The 20,385-nt window shown below is 34.3% G+C and overlaps 2 protein-coding genes across 7 annotated transcripts; both read right to left on the bottom strand.

The window, feature by feature from the left end:
* Positions 1-313: 313 nt before the first annotated feature.
* Positions 314-5,328, bottom strand: LOC135129895 (protein peste-like). Its single transcript, XM_064057165.1, has 7 exons — positions 4,930-5,328; positions 4,633-4,864; positions 4,308-4,556; positions 4,056-4,258; positions 3,929-4,002; positions 881-983; positions 314-505 (listed from the first exon to the last, which is right to left on the bottom strand). The coding sequence occupies exons 1-7, from the start codon at positions 5,326-5,328 to the stop codon at positions 314-316; spliced, it is 1,452 nt and encodes a 483-aa protein (XP_063913235.1).
* A 7,981-nt stretch (positions 5,329-13,309) lies between these two features.
* Positions 13,310-20,160, bottom strand: LOC135130357 (protein peste-like). 6 transcript variants are annotated; one of them, XM_064057720.1, is made up of 7 exons: positions 20,068-20,160; positions 14,773-14,941; positions 14,453-14,668; positions 14,113-14,407; positions 13,854-14,056; positions 13,726-13,799; positions 13,310-13,673 (listed from the first exon to the last, which is right to left on the bottom strand). In XM_064057720.1, exons 2-7 carry the CDS (start codon positions 14,929-14,931, stop codon positions 13,397-13,399), a joined length of 1,224 nt encoding a protein of 407 aa, XP_063913790.1. In that variant the 5' UTR covers positions 14,932-14,941; positions 20,068-20,160; the 3' UTR covers positions 13,310-13,396. The 6 variants fall into 6 exon arrangements, with proteins under 6 accessions (XP_063913790.1, XP_063913793.1, XP_063913791.1 ...); XM_064057723.1 differs by lacking the exon at positions 20,068-20,160 and having other exon boundaries at positions 13,310-13,509; positions 13,606-13,673; positions 14,773-15,017; XM_064057721.1 differs by lacking the exon at positions 20,068-20,160 and having other exon boundaries at positions 13,854-13,933; positions 14,003-14,056; positions 14,773-15,017.
* Positions 20,161-20,385: the final 225 nt, after the last annotated feature.

Genomic DNA, 20,385 nt, shown 5'->3' with positions numbered 1-20,385 from the left:
TAACTTTGCAATGTTTCACCTCATGCAATTTGTCTTTATCTCACAATTTTAGCCTCAGTAATTTTCTTTGTTGTATAATTTGAATTGAACGTAAATTTCCATGCTCTGCAGTTTGACCTAACATGATACTTTATTTGCACAAGTTTATTTCATACCAGATCTTTGTTTCATAAAATCATAAATCTTTGCTAAGTTTTGATCATGTAAATAATTTGTTGTTGAATTTTCGTAAGAGTGTGTGGCGAATTTAAATGCTGTGTATTGCTCTTTGTTGAAACTTTAACACTTGTTCGGTTGTCATTTAATATTAGCGTCATAGAGATTGAACATCTAAATAGAATTGGAGGTAAATAACACATAACTCGTAGTGTACGTGGGGCGCGCGACTCCTTCTCAAACTGACGGGATTAATCGCGTCACCTGCACAAGTCCGCGGGTTTTGTATAGCTTCAGGGGGCGATCGCGGGTTTTTAACGCTCACGGTTTCGTGATAGCCGGGACCCAACTACGGATCTGCGATCGTAACCGCCTCGTTTCGCAGGGCACGTTCGTAATGGAGATGTGCGTGTGAGCAGGCTTTGGTGTAGATAGAATCACCGTCGTGGGGGAGAACAGTGACGATCAGGAGTCCCAACCTCTACTTGCGCTACAACGCCCCCTCTGGGTATTTTTCTGTGCTCTTAAATGAAATTGATATATTTTGTTCTATATTTTGTTCGATCGCCACACTCTCATAATGATTCGGGTTCTGCCATCCAATTTACATATGTGTAGGTCTTGTGTTTGTTCGGTTTTCATATGGGTATGTCTGTCAATTCGCGAGTGTTTTTCGTTCATATATCTTAAGGTGTTTCACATGTAATATGTCAGTGAATAAAACCCCAGGGGGTTTTGGGGAATGAAGACCGATGACACCTTGGCCCTGCGGACTCGCCAGAAGGGCAATTTGAGCCTCTGTCGTCGTTCTTCGTTTCTTTTTCCCCCTTAGGAAGGCTTTTGACCAACCTAATTTTGTCTATTATTTCTTGCGCTCTCGACCGTGTATGCACTTGTATGAAAGAACGACTTCCCGCCATTTTTCAAAACCACAAAAAAAAACACACAACGTAGGTTCTCATTTGTTAGACGATCACAGCCAAGGCCAAACTTTGAATTTTGAATTTTTCGCGGGCCTTTCAAACTGTTTCAAGGTCAATTTTAAAGGCGGGAAGTTTGGGTTATCACAAGGTACATAATTGTAAGAACAAAAATCGAAAGATGTAACTTATCTACGAAATAAAAATATTAAAACAAAAACACTTCTAATTACGGTTTTACCCCGTGTACTGTCCAAAACCGTACACAATATACGATTTTGCCCCAACATTCACACCAAACATTTAGTGCACAAAAAATCATCAAGATCATCAGAATCGTAACCTGTACAACCTTCATGGGCCCAACCATTACAGGAAGTACACTGTACCAATCCTCATCCATGCGACTTTGACCATATTTTTCAAGACAGTACAAGCAAAGATCTTTACTATCTCCAGTTTTACTTTCTACTTTATCTTTATTTTTTTTCTTGGTTTCTGACAGATTCAACTTTGTTTTTTTAATTTTCGACTGCGAATTACTTTGAAGCTCGTACGATTTTACCCCGTACGGTTCTGCCCCAAGGTAACCTCAAATGAATATTTTGCTCACCACAACAAACACAAAAAAAATCGGTTAAGACAAACACTGAAAATAATAGTAGAAACACATACAATGATATCGTAAATTACGTACTTACATTGAATTCCGTTAACAGTATACACTTGCAGTGGTTATTTAGTTAATAATTAGATTACAGCACCCGAAAAATATTAAATTTATTTAATTTTGTAACGAGCGTGGCAGCATTAACAAGTTTTTGTCGACAAATGGCTCTCATTGGTAGATCCCATTGACAGAAGTTTGAGTGGCAAATTCAAACAACCAGCAGTTCTAAGGGCACTATACGGTTTTAGCCCGGTATACGGTTTTGGACAGGTCTCCCCTACTATCTTTTATAAAAATATAAGCTAATGGTGTTCCCTAAATATTTATTATCAACCTTTGCAATGATTCCTATAGACTCTAGTTTATCTAATTCTTTTTCTAATAATAGAAAAAATTGGTTTTACGTCTTTTTGTACTTTAATTGAAATCTTTTGATGTTTATACGTTGTTTTACGTTGAACGGTGAATGAAATCGGCGTAGGTAAAACTCAACAATTTATTTCTCCATAACACGGATTTACACGACTACTTACAGAGCGATTATGTACAAAATAATTCCGGCGCAACTTGCCTGGACTCGACTTGTTAACTGAATTCATCTCTCGTTACCTGGACAGCACAAACTACTCCCGACTGTGGTTCCCATTTAAACAGCATGCGATACTTCTTGAAACTCTACATCGCCGCTTCTAGACTCCTCTGGAGCACACATTCAAGACTTCCGCTTCCAGGCTCTTCTCTGACCCCCGTCACCAACAATGAGTCATCGGCGACGTACATACTAGAAAAGCTAAAGCACTTTATTATACAAGCAGACGCATCCGCCATATTGAATCCCAGAATTTTAGTGGGAAATTTGAAATCTAGTAACATTCCAGTTATTATTCCGAGTACGAAACGTCACTGTCAAAAACAATAATTTGCTTAGCCTTTTGTTGTTTAAAGTTCAGATTACAAACATATGTGATTCCTTTTGTTAAATTTTAGCGACGATGAAAAAATTCCGCCATTATAATTTTTCAAAATTAAATATTATTTTATTATATATACACTTTGATTATTAAATTTTTATCATTTTCTATAAATGCGGGTCGCCCGTTTTTCATGGCGAAAAGTGTGTATTGTACGGATTACATTAAAATTTGTAATATGCATAACATATGTATACATTATTTAGCAAAGTGTAGAACTTCAATTTTTTTATCTGTAGTGTAAATATTGCACTAACCTCATAGACTAACCTTTATTTCAAACACGTTGTTCTGTCAACTGTGTGTCAAAGATGTGTACCACCCACAAAACAGTAACGACATATCAACATACCAACCTAGGACTCGAAAATCTTACAGCGTAAAAGTTCCTAAGATGCAAACTTTTATTGCTTGCGTCTGCTTGTATTAATATAGTGCTTTAAGAAAACCCATAAGCGTCGTACCGGGGCGGCGTATGCGTTTATTTCGTAATAATAACAACACAAACTGCCTGAAACAAAAAAAATGATAAATAATTTGTAAGAAATGTTCCCAACAAAAGGTGAGGAACATTTTTTGGGATTTTTGTGTCCAACAGAAGTGACAGGACGTAATTCGCTTCTGGTTTCAATAAAGAAAATTTCGAACAAATAATTCGTAGTCATAATTTTTGAACAAGTTTCTTGTAGTTTCCAAAAGAGGTCTTCAGTTAGTAGAATGAGAATTGAAGGACGAAAAGCAAATTTTGGCGATGTCAGCACCTAGTTATTACAAACGAATTGGAGTTTGGATTTTCTTGTTTTCTTAATTTTATTTTTAATAACAATATAATCTACACTTATTTAAAAGGCTTAATAAAAAATAGCATTACATCATTACAATAAAACTAGAAATTAATCGACTAATACTAGTTACGTATTTAAAGGCACACTTTGTTCTTCAAAGGAAATATTACTTTTTCGTCGCACCTTTATACATCTTTTCCGTATAATAACTACACCCATAAACATACTAATTGTTATCAAACACAAACCCACTGATATACAAATCGTACGAAGATTTACGAGCAACGTCACCAAAAGTACAAGAAAACCTTGTACTTCGAAGGAATAACAGGCCCACCAGATTGGACAGAAAAATTTTGGCGCATTTTCAAACATTCTGCAATAAATGTAAAACAATAATCAAAACAACTAAACTCTTAAACTTACGTTAGACCAGAAACTGGTTGAACTAGCAAATTAGCTTGCAAAGCCATGTTTCCCTTCAGTGGTATACCAGTCGTCTAAAATTAAATTTTTATACAAAATGTACACTTGAAGTCATACAAAAATATACTGGTTCAACTATCACATAAAAGTCGTGTTTGCTTTTATTAGGTTCTAAACCGTCTACTAAATTAATATAGTAAGGATCGGCTTTATAAAAGTGAGGCAGTGATACAAACACGGGAAGACTGTGCCTTAATCTTGTCATATTGATGGTACCAGAAGGTACACATTCGCCGCTACAAAGGCATCTATTTTCTGGGTAATTTGTTCCTAAAATTTTACTCTAAAGTCAATCAGTAAGTACCAACGCAGTACTTACCGTTGTCGAGGGTTTTTTCCCCAATTACATACTTGTAACCTAATATACTGCTAACACTTTCTTCTTTTTCAAACGTTAAATTTGTACTTCCTGCCATATCCGGCATAAAATATTTCAAAATGTTCTTTTTTAAGTTTTTTGGAAAGTAGTATTCAGCTGAACCACGGACATCGCCACAAGCATCGTCGAAGTACCTTGATTTATTTTGGTAGTTCCAGAAGTGAATGTAACCGAAGTCTGCGTTTTTTCCTATACCCATGTTTAAAGTCCCTTCGAATTCATATGTACCATTTCTCTAAAATCTGATCTGTGAAAAATATCAAACCTTTTTCAGTAGTTACATCGTAGAAATAACCAAAACCTTCCCAATTTGGCAAATCGTACTGGGACAACATGGGAGTCGCTGCAGCAATTTTCATTAATGGTTCATAGTAACCTTTGAACAGTAAACTTTCCACAGTTTGTGTCATATGGTGTTCACCAAAAAATGTGGATAAGGTCATGGAAATAACCCTTCTCGTGTAGTAATTCCAATCTCTTAGTAAGTACGAAGTGATCTATGAAAGAAAATAAAGTGAACATAAACATTAGCACTTATAATAAAAAAAGTAAAAATAGTTACTAAAGGAATAGGATTCAAGGTGACTATGGGATCCTTGAGATGAACACCCCCTTTCTGCTTCTGAAAAATCCAAAATTTTTTTTGTTGAAAAGTTACTGTGTCGTTGTCGTTCCAAGTTATATTCGTTTTTTCGATTTTTTGCAGAAAGGAGTAAGGTCCTACTTCTTCAAATTTCGGTTTAACAGACAAATCGTAAAAATCTTCCGGGTTTGTCCAGTTGAAAAAATAAAAATCCGCGTGAATGTCTAATGGTTCATTTTTCCAGTATCGGTAAATAAGGGAGTTGTTGCGCAACGTCAAAAAATTATCGAAAATCACAGACCACAGACAAATTAACAATAGTCCACAACCGCCTAATACAGCACTTGCGGTGCACGAAAAAGCACTAGTGACCATCATTTTTTCAAAACTTATTTTCTGGTAACTCCTATTGAAATGAAATGAAGGCACGCGTAAAATAGCAGAAAAATAAATGTGAGGTCTAATTATAATCTTTAGAATCATATTAAATGATGTACGAGTATACGTTTATGCAAATATACAAGACAAGTTACTTCGGCTTCGTCATAACAGTATTAATGATCAAATTAAATACATGTACGTTTATTGATTAATTATAGACTTCACGCACTGTTATTATTAAGCATTTTAAGGATTTGACAATTTAAAAAAATCTGATATGAACAAAGAAAACCTTTTAGCATTTTTTTTACATTTAAGAAAAACGTAATGAAATAATATAAATAAATAAATAAATAAAAATAAAAACTGGAATCACGTAGCGTTTTTCAGCTTGTTGATTTTACTAAAATTATATTGTTTACGTTATAGAATTACCCATCCATTTTCCTTTGATACTCATCCTAACAATTTTGAACTCTACGACGATTATGCCTGATCTACATATATGTTTGAACTTCTATCAGAAAAACGATAACGAAAGTAACAAATACCAAGAATGTAATTATCTTTACAACAGTGACACAATTAAGACGTAAGTTAATAATGCTAATAAGTAGCGTCACAATAGTTTTTCAGTTCATTTATTTATACTTAAGCATTATAAATATACAGGATTGCTAAAAAGTATGGAAGCAGTTGAATATCTCTGGAATGGTTTGTTGAATCTTGAAATTTGGGCTATACTTAAAAATACTAAAGCTCTATTTTCTATAATTTTTCATACTTTCAACTTCAATTGTTCTCAAGATACAAGGCTAATTTGGTTTTTTAAGTAGCACCACTAGTCAAATCGTCAATTTTTGAATAGAAGATTTTTTTGTGGAATTGTGTAAGAAATAGAGTTTATGTTAATAGACCACAAAGCATCGAAAAACTCCAAGAATGAATATTAAATGTGATTGCTGATATTCCTCCTAATGTTCTAAAATTTGAAAACTTTGTGCAACATATTTTTTATTGCCAGGACGTAAATGGAGAACATTTTCAACATTTGTTAAATTGTTTGGAAACAGTATTTAAATTAATATGTTGCCCTGGCACCTTAATTTCAGTTTATGTACACTGAGCTCTATCATTTTTACAATGATTGGGCACTAGCATAACTTTTGAATAAAGTGTCCTACGCCAGGACTATCATATAATTGTCAAAGCTAGCTACGATTTTCTGATTTTCAGTATTTTTATTTTGACAATTTATTTTACTATGTCGGGAAAAAAATCCACTATTAACAAAAAATCAAATTAGGCCTGTATTTAAAAAATAAATGAAGTATAAAATTTGGAAAAATTGCAGAATTTGGAACTTGAGTATTCCTGGGGGTGCCCAGTTAAAAAAAGATTTAACAAACCGTTTTCGAGATATTCAAGTGGTTCCATACTTTATAGCGACCTTGTATGTAGACGTAAAGAAACAGGAATAATGTTAATCGCACTATTAATTATTTATCTGTCAGCCCTACGTATAAATACTATAGTATTATTTAATTCTTTTCTACATCATTGGCTTTTAATCTGCTAATTTACTGAATAACAAGTTAAAAAACAGAAAATCATACATTTAACTTCAGTTTATAATATATATATATATATCATAATTTTTTACCATTTTGCCACCCTTGTAATAATTGTTTATAAACAAAATCTATCTATAAACCTCATCACAGCAGCTTAATAAAACGTCAACCGTTAACTCAACAAATTATTTGTACAAATATTTCCTTTAAAAGGAAGTTTCTTCATTCATATAATAATTAAATGAACTACATTTTTTATTTATTTTTAAATGACAGTATCAATATTTACGAGACAATCAAAAAGTGAACTGACACTTTGAATTTTCTTTATTTTAAAATAAATGAAATACATTCAAGGACATTTTTCTGCTTCATATGTCTTCATTATATGACGTCTTTGTTTTAATATAAATATGCGACAGCTCGGGAAATCCATAAAACGTTTCTATCTATATTTATGTAATAAATAACTTCCTGACGAAAGCTCAGTTCTGAAAATTGTATGTTTTCCATGAAGTAAGTAGTTTGTCTTCGCATTAAATGGTGTTTCTAATTTGTAAATCATTAATTCATTAACAAGGCACTAAATAATATAGTTGTTATTCCATGGGTTTTTCTGAAATATTAAATATAATTTGAATTCAGTTATTTTAAATTGCTTCTTGAAACGTTGGTAATTTTTTATACACAAAATTTATTTGGTATGCATAAAAAATTATTACTATTAATATTCTTTGAGAATAATATTAACTCGTAAAATATTCCAATAAACAAATCTACTTTCCTTTTAAAATGATAAGTCCATACCAAATCGTTTCTTAATCGCCTTTCCGAAAGCTTTTACCCCAATATCCAAATTAAAAAAAAAAAAAATCAAAATTGTATAACAACAATTATTATAAACTTGTACTTGTGGCTTATCAACATTTTCAAATTTTTTAGAATTATTTGTACAGGGCGACTCAAGAAAATTAATGAACCCAGATACCTATTTTATTAGGATACAGTACTACTATTAGTAGTATTACTCTGCACCTATTCAAATCTATATACCTAGGTGTTCTTGCTAAAATGTTTATGACATTGTCACAAAATGCTTTTATGCAAAAACTCATTTTTTTATATTTTGTAACTTATAAAGGTTACCGCAAAAAAATGAAATTCTCAAAATTATTTTTTTTTTATTTTTCGGAGAGTATATTTTTGAGACAAGTTCTGCCCAGATAACTTGTGATAACCCAAGCATCCCGCCTTAAATTGGCATGTGGAAAAAAAATAAAAAGCCCGCGAAAAATTCAAACATTCAAAAATTTGGCCTTGGCTGAGATCGTTTAACAAAATGCAACCTCGTTGTGTTTTTTTTGTGGCGGAATGCCTCCAGATGCAAGTGGTGGACCCCAAGGTTGGAAAAGTACCGCTAAATAAAACACAAAATATATGGAGGACACAAAATTATTTATTCCTCCACTAACAAAAAAAAAAAAGAGCTGCGACTAAGTTGTTCCGGTTGAAGACACCGCTTAATGCCCAGCTACAAAAAACCACTTTCCAAACTTTGGACGAAATCAAATTAAACGGTCTGAATCAATAAAAATATTTGAGCACGAGTGGAGTTTGGGGCTCCTGGTTGTGATTGTTCTCCTCCCACGACCGTGATTCTATTTTATAGCAAGCACTGTCGCACAGTACCCCTCCATTACGAACATGCCGTACGAGCAGGCCGTTACGGTCGCAAACTCGGGGTTGGGTCTCGACTATTGGGCCAAGTCGACAGCGCCACGTCATCCCGACCTCCCCTGACTTCTATTCTAGAACTGCATCCTTTGTGCAGATGTCACGACCTCCAGTTCATCAAGGAACCGCGAACTCTGCTTCCCCCAGGTGTTATTGTGTTATTTACCTCAATTCCATTTAAATGTTCAATTTCTATGACTCTGATATTAAACTACAACTAAACAAGTGTTAAAGTTTCAAAAGACCAATAAACAACATTTAAATTCGCCATACACTCTCGTGAAATATTTAAACAGCAAAGAATTCTTATCTGAGATTAAGATTGAACATCATACAATTTATGCAATGGAAGCATTAATCAACAAAATATTTAGAAAAAAAAATTAGCAAAAATTTATAAAATAAAAAAAAACAATCTGATGCCAAGTAAAATTTGTGCAGATAAAAAGTTACGCGAGATTAGGAACTACAGAGCAAAAATTGCTAAAGTTAAAATTGTGAGGTAGACAAATTTATGAGGTGAATAATTGCAAAGCTAACAAAATTACATCAGTTTAATGTTTTATACCCATTCGAGTTATTGGTTAAATTTTAAAAGTGAAGTTATTCAGCTGCATTGTGGGTCATTGTTATACGTTCTCCCAAACAAATACAAAAAAAACCATAGCAGGCAATCTGGAGGTTCAAAATGGCGTCGGACGAATGCGTCGTCAAAAAAAATGCGTCAAAAATATGTCTCCCAGAAATGTGATCAATCCTATGGCGCTGTGCAAATAATAATGATCTAAATCGAAGGTATAAACATGTGCTCGGTTTGAAAATACTCGTTGAACATGGCCGCTGTCAGAATAAAGAATTTACTTGATGTTAAATTATTCCACACTTTATCAACGATTCAAACAAAAAACTTACATTATATTAGCTTTGAAAGCTTATATCGTGAACTGTCCCCAGCTTGTCCCAAACAAACACATGCATCAGGCGTTGCGAGAAAAGCTTCTCGGTGATGTAATTTTCCACGTCGCAAGAAAATATTTCGGTGATGTAATGATGATATGATCACGTACCTCAGTTCACAATATTATGAATTCTAATTTGGTAAACAAAGAGTGAATCCTGACTAAGTTAATTTCATGAAAACTCTTGCAAGTGCTCTATCTGATCAAATCTAATGTTTGTTAAATTGTGTTAGAACCAGTTAACGATTAAAATCGTAACATAAACTGTGACTTTGGAAACAACAAAACAAATTTACACCACATGTTAGCGTCGGTTGAAAATTCGCATATTTCCGCTTGGAAAAAACCGTAAGAATTAGGTACGTGTGTTGGGGAAACTGTGGCGTCGTTGTCGTTAGGATTAATTATCGTTAAACAAAGGCTTTCTCTTTTTTATTAACTACCAAACCAACTAAACTTAACCTAGTTAACTCACCACGTGGTTTCACACACAACAAACAAACCAAAAGTGTCGTGTCTCACCTCCCTCTACAAAACGAGCAACTTCTACCAAGCCTCTCACTAGATACTACCAAGGAGAACTAAACGTGCACATGGTTGCCTATGTTTAACGATTTTTCTTGATTAATTTTATTTCAAATTCCATTTATTCAAATGCTATTTCGTGCAGTTGTTAATTTTTTTTCAAATCATTAAAAACATAGGCAACCAGGTGCACGGTAACGCTTGTTGAAAAGTTGGACAGTTAGTAGCGCTTGGGGGATTTTAGTTAGAGAGTTGGTTGTTAGACACAGGGCAGCATGCCGAAGCGTCAGTCTGGATGTGTTTTTATGAATGTAAACACGTGGTAAGAGCTAGTTTAAATTAGTTGGTTTGGTAGTTGATAAAAGGAAGGAAGCCTTTATTTAACGAAAATTAATCGTAATGATGACGACCCAGTTTTCCCCCAACACGTGTAGCTAATTCTTGCGGGCTTTTAATCGGAAAAAAGTGCGGACTTTCGTTGAACACGGACCACGTGATCTAGATCTGTTTTGTTTGTAAATTTACCAATCAAGTTAGTATTTCTTAATCGTCAGCTAGTGCTAAGACAATTTAACAATCAGGATTATTTAAATAAACCACTTGCTAGAAGATTTCATGAAATTCACTTAGTCAGGATAATAATTCTTTGTTTAACAAACTACGAATAAGTTTCTGGATGCATATACGTAAGTGTTACATTATAACACTTCTTAATTCTTCAATTAACAAAATTTATACCGCGAACTGACGGGGGGGTTAAAATAATTTCTTCCCTTAGGCAGTTATCATCGTTATCATGATTACGTCACCGGGGCATGCCCTCACAATGCTAAAGATTGATTATTTCATCGAGGCATATCTTCGCAACGATATAGATTGACTAACTCACCGGGGCATCCCCTCACAAAGCTACAGATTGATTACTTCATCGAGGCATGCCCTCGCAACGCTAGAAATTGATAACATCAACGAGGCATGTCCTCGCAACGCTAGAGATTAATAAAACCATCGCGGTATTCCCTCGCAACGATAAAAATTTACATCACTGAGACGCTTTTTCCTCGCAACGATGACTGGATATTTTTGTGTTTATTTATTATGTGTTTTGTTGGGGTAACCAGTTCACGATATGCTAAACTCTCAAAGTAAATTGTTTTTTTTAAGTAACCAATCACTTAGATCATGATATAATTTGGCGTAATGTAAGCTTGTTGATAAAAAACTTTGCAATTTTTCACCTCATACAATATTTCTCTAATCTCATAGTTTTAACCTCAGTAATTTTCCTGTGTTGTATAATTTTCATTGGACGTAAATTTCATGCTGTGCAGTTTTAACCTCACATAATTTTTAATTGCACAAGTTTATTTCACACCAGATCTTTCATTTTTATAAATCTTTCCTAAGTTTTGTTTTGTAAATATTTTGTTGATGAATGTATCCATCGTATAAATTATTTGATGTCCAATTTTAATCCCACATAAGAGTTATTTGTTGTTTAAAATTTCATAAGATTGTATGGCAAATTTAAATGTTGTTTAACTTTAACACTTATTCAGTTGTTGTTAATATCAGAGTCCTAAGAAATTGAACATTTAAAATGGAATTGAGGTTAAATAACACAAAACACGTGGCAGAAGCGAAGTGTGGTTCCTAGTCGAGCTATCGAGATTTATCGCGTCACCTGCACAAAGGGTACAGGTTTGGATAGATTCAGGGGAGGTCGCCGATGTTGTAACGCTCTCGGCTTCTGTCCAACTGCGGTTGTTCGTCATGGAGATGTGTGATGTGCTGTGTTGGTAGGCTTTGCGATAGATAGAATCACCGTCGAGGGAAGGGAACAGCCCCGACCGGTAGCCCCAAACTCCGCTTGTGCTAGAACGCCCCAGGGGCACTTTTGTTGTGCTGCTGTTAACTGCCGTAACTTTAAAATTTGACGTCACACGCCCGTAATAACTTGTGTATTTGCATCCGGTTACTTTAATTCAGATTTTGCTTTGTTTTTATTAAATTTGTGATGTTCAAATATTTGCATTGATTCCAAACAGATGTATAGGATTTTGTATTTGTTCGTTTTTCATATGTGTATGTCTGTCAATTCACGAATGTCTTTTCTTTCATGTTTTTAAGGTCGGTGAAAATACGATAGGGGGTTTTTGGGCTGAGGTGAGAATGCTCGCAGCTCCTAGAGAGGGGGTGCGAATTTTAGCCCCCTCCCAAAAATTTTGTCTATTATTTCTTGCGCTCTCGACTCGCACGCAGGGTATGCTCACTTGTATGAAAAAACCTCTTCCCGCCACTTTAAAAAAAAACACACAACGTAGGTTCCTTTTTGTTAGACGATCACAGCCAAGGCCAAAATTTGATTTTTTTTTATTTAGAAGAATTTCCATATTATGTCGGTGGAAATCTCATGAGTCATGACCTTAATGTCCTTCCGACTTTGGCCGTATTAAGTGGCTAATTGATGTATTTTTGTCGGTGGTCTGCGATGCGTTTGGTGTGTTGCAGATAGCATTAAAGTATCTACGATATGCAACCAAGTTTTCTCACGTGCATGGAGGGTGAACGCAAAAGATTACGTCCTTATTAAATGATTGTGAATAAAATAGTATACAAACCCTAGCAAAACGACCATTCTTGTGTCTCCAGACTACGCCTCTCAGTAAGTTATAGTTTCTCGACAGGAATGCAATACTTTCCGCCTCGGAATGTAATGTGTTTTTGCCTTTTGATTGCAACTCCAAAAATAATTTTTATCTGAGCCATTTTTTATAAGTAAATGGAAAGATTTCATCTGAACTATGTTTTTTGAAATAGTTGAAAAAATGCTTCTTTTGATGCTCTTACAAGCAAAATAGAATGAAAAGAGATTTTATCTGAGAATATAAGAAAAACTTGACTGGGATTTATATCAAGCTTTCAAAAATTATCAGAAAGTTTTATGACAGAATCCCAAGATAATGTTTTTGAAATTATAGTTTTGTTTTGTCAAAATTTACTGAACGAAAATTTGAATTGAAGAAATTTCACATGTAGAAGAGGTCCAAGAAACGATCCTTGAGGCACTTCCAACGAATCGACAATATTAATTGACATAGAACCAATATATTTAACACACTGTGTTTTATTAAATAAATAAGAAATCCTCATTTTAAGTAATGAATCAAAATAAAAATAATTAAAAAAAATACAACAAAAGTTCGATTTTAATGTTGTCACAATTACAAAATTCTCTTTTAACATCTTAGTTTGGTATTAAAAATCTAATCTTTAAATTGTTTCTTCAGTATATAATAAACTCGGTACAATTTCTTGTTCTCCAATAAGATCCAACTTTCTATATTTTTGTCGAAGATATGTGATTCTTTTAGACACAGTAGTCACTAGAATAAATATACCAACCACAATCATACAAACTCCAGTTAATTTAAGAATGACGTGAAGAGACAACAATGACTTTACGACAAATAGCAGCAAACCTTGTACTTCGTAAGAATATACAGCCCACCAGACCGGAAGAAAAAACTTCGGTGCGTTTTCAAACAGTCTTAAAACAGTAATAATTAAAAATAAATATACTTTGAACTTTTCAAACTTACGATACACCTGGAACAGGTTGCACTAACAAATTAAACTGTAGTGTAAAGTGCGCTTTTAGCGGTACTCCAGTAGTCTAAAAAATGTAATACAACTGAATTAAAAAGTTAGCAAAAATTGAACAACGTACAGGTTCGACTATCATAAAAGAGTCATGTTTGTTTGCTTCGGGCTTCAAACCTTCCACCAAATTAATGTAATACGGATCGGCTTTATAAAAATGAGGCAAAGAAAGAAATGCAGGAAGACTACAACTTAAACTTGTGGCGTTAAACGTACCAGATGGAACACATTCTCCGTTACATGAACATTGACTTTCAGGGTACCGAGTTCCTACAATTTCACATTAGAATCAAATCTTGGCAGATTTGGTAAAGTGGAAGACATACCGTTATCCAGTACTCTTTCACCAATTACGAACTTGTAACCTAGAATATTGTTAACGGTTTCAATTTTTTCGAAATCTAATTTCAAAGGCCTCCCAAAATCCGGCAGAAAGTATGACAAAAATGTTTTTTGTAAATTTCTTGGAAACAACTGCTGACGCGATCCTGTAATCTGTCCGCACAAATCATCATAGTGGGGAGCCTTTTTCTGGTAGTTCCAGTAATAGATTTCACCCAGTTTTGTAGTTTTTCCGGTGCCCATATTTAATACACCATTGTATTCGGTCGTACCATTTCTCTAAAAACCGGTTTAACTTACTTGAAATTGAAATTTAAGACTTACTTTGTAGAAATAAGCGTATCGATCCCAGTGTGGAAAATTATACTGGGAAAGAAATGGTAACGTCGCACCTACTTTAATCCATGGTTCTGGGTACCCGTCAAAAAGTAAACTACCAACAGTTTGGGTCATGTAGAACTGGTTAGCAAAAGCAGAGAATCCCATGGAAAAACTTTTTCTGAGGTAGTAATTCCAGTTTCGAACTATGTAGGACACTACCTGCACAAATCGACAAAAATTAATTCGTTTTCTTTAAAAAATAAAGTGAAAAATTATATAGCTTGAAGAAATTATCTTTGGTAGTTCAAAATATAAAGTGTTACCAGAGGAATAGGATTCATGGTGACAATTCGATCTTGTAAACTATCTTTTCTTTTGCCTTGATAGAACCAAAATTGTCTCGTCATGAACGTGACGGTGTCGTTACTATTCCACGTAAGATTGGCTTTTTCTTCTTTTTGTTGAAACTCGTAAGGTCCCATTTCTTTAAACCTAGGTTTGATTGATGCATTATAAAAGTTTTCGGGATTTGTCCAGTTGAAGAAATAATAGTTTGATGTGAGATCAACTCGTAGTGTCTTCCAGAAATACAGAATAATCGATCCAGGTTGCAAAATTAAAAAGTAGTCAAAAATAACAGGATGTAGAAGTGGTAACAAAAAACCACAAATAATGAGAATGACACTCGCGGCAACCTGAACAAGAGTTTTCAAATTACTGTTGAGTTTCATGTTTGAAAGACCATACAAAGAGGAATGTGTTTGTTTTATAACAAGGCTGCAAATTTATTCTTCGTAAAATTATAGCAAAAGCATATAATTGTGTTGGTTAATTATATATAACTAGATCATATTAAAACTGCGTACATATTACAAAAAGAACTTAATTATGTAGCAGTAAACACATACTTCATTAACACGAGGTATTTTCTTAGAAAATTCTAATAATTATGCTATTATTAAGTAATAAACATTTTTTATTTGTTTTTTTTTTCATTTTTAAAACCCACAATTCGATCTGCTGGCAGTTTTAGATTGGTTACATTACCTCATTAATTCATTATTAACTAGAATTTTAATAAAAGGAGTTGTTCAGAACAACAAATTTATGATCACTGTATAAAAATTGCGCACACATAAACATGTATGTAAGTTAAAGAATAAAATCATTCAATAACGTAGGCAATCACGCAGTATGTCCTAGAGGGTCTAGGGAATTACTAAATGTCACCCTTTACTTAGAGTTGGAATGTACAGCAGATAAAGAAAAACAAAATAGTGAATCAAATTCGGAGCCACCCTCCCCCTCCACCGAATATAATTAGTGTAAGAGCAGTTAATTCACGATTTTCTATTCTCATTCATTAATTTTTTTGCTTTTTTAGCAGTGATAATTTTAGAAAGTATTTTGAAAATTTTGATTCACGAGTTAATTTTAAGATATTTCCAAGATTTTGCAGTTTCAAAGTTAAAGTGTAAGAAACATTGAATTATGAAAAATCGTTTGACAAAAGTCTTGAACACTTGGACCTTCATCGTCTTTTACACCACCGTGAAATTATTTTCAGTATCACAGTTATATGTTCTTTCAGTCGGGAACCGTCAAACTTCATCCCCTATGGATAATTTTCAAGTTTGTTAAATGATGCTAAAATTAAATTCCCGTGCAACTATGTATTTATATAGCCCTTTTTAATACTAGAATTAAGGAAGTGAGTAAATTAATGTCGATTTTAAATGTTTGGTTCGGCTTTCTAGGCTTATTTCTGTCGCAGGCGTACATATTTTTTCACATATTAAGTAATTAAGACAGGCGAGCAAAATATATTCATTCAAATTAGTTGTTGTTGTTGCTTATTAGCATGATACAAACGAACTCATGCATTAATCATTACGTATATGTTTTTCCAAGGAACTCTTGTCACTAGAAATATAATTTAAGTAATTTTAAAAACTCGTTTACATGTTACTAAGAGCTTCAAATTATATACCACAGAAATCGTTAATTAGCTAATTATTACAATCACAACTATTATTCTTTTTAGTTACCAGTTGATTTAATAAAAAAATGCGCAAATTATCATAGAAAATTAGAAGCTACATTTGCCATAATTTTACTGTTCTTGCATATCACATATTTGAACACATGGAAAAAGGAAATCATCATTAAGTAACTGAATCGTAAAAGTTAAGTTTATACGATGGTACTGCGGCAAATCTAAATATGAATAGTTGAGTAACACAAAATTGAGGAAAAAATACACTATGCAGCGATAGCGGCGCGAAGAGCGTCTCCCCGTGAAGGTCTGTCTGACCCAACCACAATCATAATCACAAGACAAGCTGCCCGCTTAAAAACTCGCATTCCTAAGGCACGTATTAAATGCGATCGAAATCAAAATAATCATTCCAGACTGTGAAATGTTCAAATTCTAGTCTAGTGTGATAACCTAAACTTCCCGCCTTAAATTGACCTTGAAAAGGTTTGAAAGATCCGAGAAAAATTCAAAAATTCAAAATTTGGCCTTGGCTGTGATCGTCTAACAAAAATGAGAACCTACGTTGTGTGTTTTTTTTTTAAAGTGGCGGGAAGACGTTCTTTCATACAAGTAAAAATACACTGCGTGTAAATCGAGAGCGCAGCAAATAGGCAAAAATTTTTTTGGAGGGGATAAAATGGCACCCATCTCAGGAGGAAAGAAGCTGCGAGTATTCATTCCTAAACCCCAAAAAACCCCTATCGTATATTCACGTCATATTACATTTCAAATAAAACACTTTAAAAATATGAAAGAAAAGACAACCGCGAATTGACAGACATACACATATGAAAAACGAACAAACGCAAATCCTAAACATTTGTTTAGAATCAATGCAAATATTAGAATATCACAAATTTAATAAAAACAAAGCAAAATCTGAATTAAAGTAACTGGATGCAAATACACAAGTTATTACGGGCGTATGGCGTCAGATTTAAAGTTACGGCAGTTAACAGGAGCACAACAAAAGTACAAGCGGAGTTTGGGGCTACCGGTCGGGGCTGTCCCCCCCCCCCCTCAACGGTGATTCTATGTATCGCAAACCTACCCGCACAAGACATTACACATCCCCAGGACGAACATGCCATCCGAAACTAGGCCATTACGATCGCAGATCCGCTGTTAGGTCTCGACTATTCGGCCACGTCGAGAAATATTATGTGAGGTTAAAACTGCAAAACATGGAAATTTACATTCAATTAAAATTATACAACAAACAAAATTTACTGAGGTTAAGTGCTCATTCACAATGGGCATAAAGCATAAGGATGTCCTAAGCATTAATGCATAAAAATTTATGTTTAGTCCTCCATGCTCGTATTCGTTCACAATGAGCATACTGCTTAAGAGATCCTTGTGCTTTATGCCCATTGTGAATGAGCACTAAGACTGTGAGATTCAGAAATATTGTATGAGGTGAAAAATTGCAAAATTAACAGAATTTACATGAGATTAATACTTGCCACACTTTATCAACGATTCAAACAAAGAGTTTACATTATGTTAAATTATATCATGATCCAGGTGATTGGTTACTTAAAAAAAACAATTTACAATAAACACAAAAATATCCAATCATCGTTGCGAGGAAAAAGCGTCTCGATGATGTAATTTTATCGTTGCGAGGGAATACCTCGATGATGTATATTTTAGCGTTGTGAGGAATAAGTCTCATCAATCTCTAGCGTTGTGAGGACATGCCTCGATGAAGTAACCAATCTTTAGCGTTGCGAGGGCATGCCTCAGTGATGATAATAAGGATGATAACCGCCTAAGGGAAGAAATTATTTTAACCCCCCGTCAATTCGCGATATGAATTTTGTTAATTTAACTGCCGTAAATGAACTATTAGCAATCTTATCTGAAGAATTAAGAAGTGTTATAATGTAACACTTACGTATATGCATCCATAAACTTATTCGTAGTTTCTTAAACAACGAATTATTATCCTGACTAAGTGAATTTCATGAAATCTTGTAGCAAGTGGTTCATTTAAATAATCCTAATTGTTAAATTGTGTTAGCACTTGCTCACGATTAAGAAAAACTAGCCTGATTGGTGAATTTACAAACAATAAACAAATTTACAGCACGTGTTCTGCGTTGAAAGATCGCATGTTTTTTTTTACTAAAAGCCGCAAGAATTAGCCGCGCGGGTTGGGAAATTGGGCGACGTCGGTTACGATTGCTTGTCGTTAAACAAAGGCTTCCTCCATTTTATTAACCACCAAACCAGCTAATTTAAACCTAGCTACTTACAGCGTCTTTTCATCATGCATCCACTACACCAAATAGAAAGATAATGACTCACGCTTTCGACATGCCGCCTTCTGTCTACCAACCAACTAACTAACCCTCTAACTAAAACCCCCTAGTGCTACTAACTGTTCAACTATCCTGCAAGCGTTACCGTGCACCTGGTTGCCTATGTTTAACGATTTATGATTTGAATTCTGTGCAGCAGTAAGTACAATGTTTTTTTTTCCATATACGTTGCATTTTTCTGTAGTAAACACAATTTTATTTCCATTCTATACTATTTGACAGCAAATTTGTCGACACATCTGGCACTTGCAGACAATCATTTACAGTTAGTGTCAACCAGCCCTTTTTTATTTTTATTTTTTCGGGAATTGCTTCAATTCAACAATATTGCCTTCAGATTTTACTTCAAATGCTGATCAACACACGTAGGAGTTTTGAAAATCGACTTGCTTACTGTTCAGCACCTGAGGGCGACCTCTTGAGCATTTCTTGTAAATAGTGCAGTACTTCTTCAGACTTGTAAAATATTTCATTCATGACGGTCATGAAAAAATCCCCAAAGAAAAAATCACAGGGATCTAAATCCGGTAAACGCGCAGGCCAATGGGTCAGTCCGAACTTTCCATCCAACGCTACGTAAAATGCTAATTCAAATAAGCAACATTTATGCGAGCTATATAGCTGAAGACTCTGTCCTGCATGCAAAAGACCTGTTGCTGAGCCGTATTGCCGTACTTTTGAGCATTCAATCCAGATTAGATGAAAAAAGGTCCAATGACATTGTGGTGACCAAATTTGAATTAAAATTTCGCTCTGAAAAAAAAAACAGCGATGCGAAATGGCATTTGAATAATTTAAATTTGAAAAAAAAATTCAATCAAAAAAATCGTTAAACATAGGCAACCATGTGCAGTGTGCATGAGATTTTTTTTTTGCTAGTTGGTAACTCTCCTAGGAATTTTTTTGTAGGTAGAGGGTTGGTAGTGAACGGTGCTTGCTTTGTAGAGAGTTCTTTTCTTTGGTGTGAGTTAAGGACGCGGAAAGGAAGCTAGAGGTTAAGTTTACTTGGTTTGGTAGCCTTTGTTTAACGAAAATTAATGCTACCGATTGCGATGCGACAGTTTCCCCAACACGCGTAACTAATTCTTGCGGTTTTTTTTTCAAGCGGAAATATGCGAATTTTCGACCGACGCTAACACATGGTGTAAATTTGTTTTATTGTTTGTAAATTCACAGTTCATGTTAGGATTTTAGTCGTTAACTAGTTCTAACACAATTTAACGGTCCTGAGGTTGTTCGGATAAAGTACTTACTAGGAGATATCATGAAATTCACTTAGTCAGGACCCATCCTTTGTTTATCAAGTTACATATAATAAAGTTGCTGGGTCCTTATACGTAAGTGTTATTTTAACACTTCTTACCTCCTCACACAAGAATGCTAATAGTTCATTTACGGTAGTTAAATTAACCTAACGTTGTCCCACTCTATAGAAAGGACCGTAGAAGTGCGGTAGAGTGCATATCGTGGACTGAGGTACAGGGGTATTAAATTTTTCCCCTTAGGCAGTTATCATCGTTATCATCATCAACTCATCGAGACGTTGGAAATTATATCACCAAGACGCAGAT

Source organism: Zophobas morio, unplaced genomic scaffold (assembly GCF_036711695.1).
Source record: "Zophobas morio isolate AGI-343-1 ecotype UQ-CSIRO unplaced genomic scaffold, CSIRO_AGI_Zmor_V1 ptg000017l, whole genome shotgun sequence".
Taxonomy (NCBI): domain Eukaryota; kingdom Metazoa; phylum Arthropoda; class Insecta; order Coleoptera; family Tenebrionidae; genus Zophobas; species Zophobas morio.
This window is presented reverse-complemented; position numbering and strand designations above follow the sequence as displayed.

What these genes read in the sequence shown, in the direction of transcription:
- LOC135129895 (XM_064057165.1), bottom strand. Translation starts at nt 5,328, where the DNA reads ATGATGGTCACTAGTGCTTTTTCGTGCACCGCAAGTGCTGTATTAGGC. An exon ending in CAACCAGTTTCTGGTCTAAC is followed by an intron (nt 984 to 3,928) that starts GTAAGTTTAAGA and finishes AGCCTTCCTAAG; the next exon opens with GGGGAAAAAGAAACGAAGAA. An exon ending in ATTCCCCAAAACCCCCTGGG is followed by an intron (nt 506 to 880) that starts GTTTTATTCACT and finishes GCAGATCCGTAG; the next exon opens with TTGGGTCCCGGCTATCACGA.
- LOC135130357 (XM_064057720.1), bottom strand. Translation starts at nt 14,931, where the DNA reads ATGGGACCTTACGAGTTTCAACAAAAAGAAGAAAAAGCCAATCTTACG. An exon ending in CCATGAATCCTATTCCTCTG is followed by an intron (nt 14,669 to 14,772) that starts GTAACACTTTAT and finishes CGATTTGTGCAG; the next exon opens with GTAGTGTCCTACATAGTTCG. An exon ending in CTTTTATGATAGTCGAACCT is followed by an intron (nt 13,800 to 13,853) that starts GTACGTTGTTCA and finishes TACATTTTTTAG; the next exon opens with ACTACTGGAGTACCGCTAAA.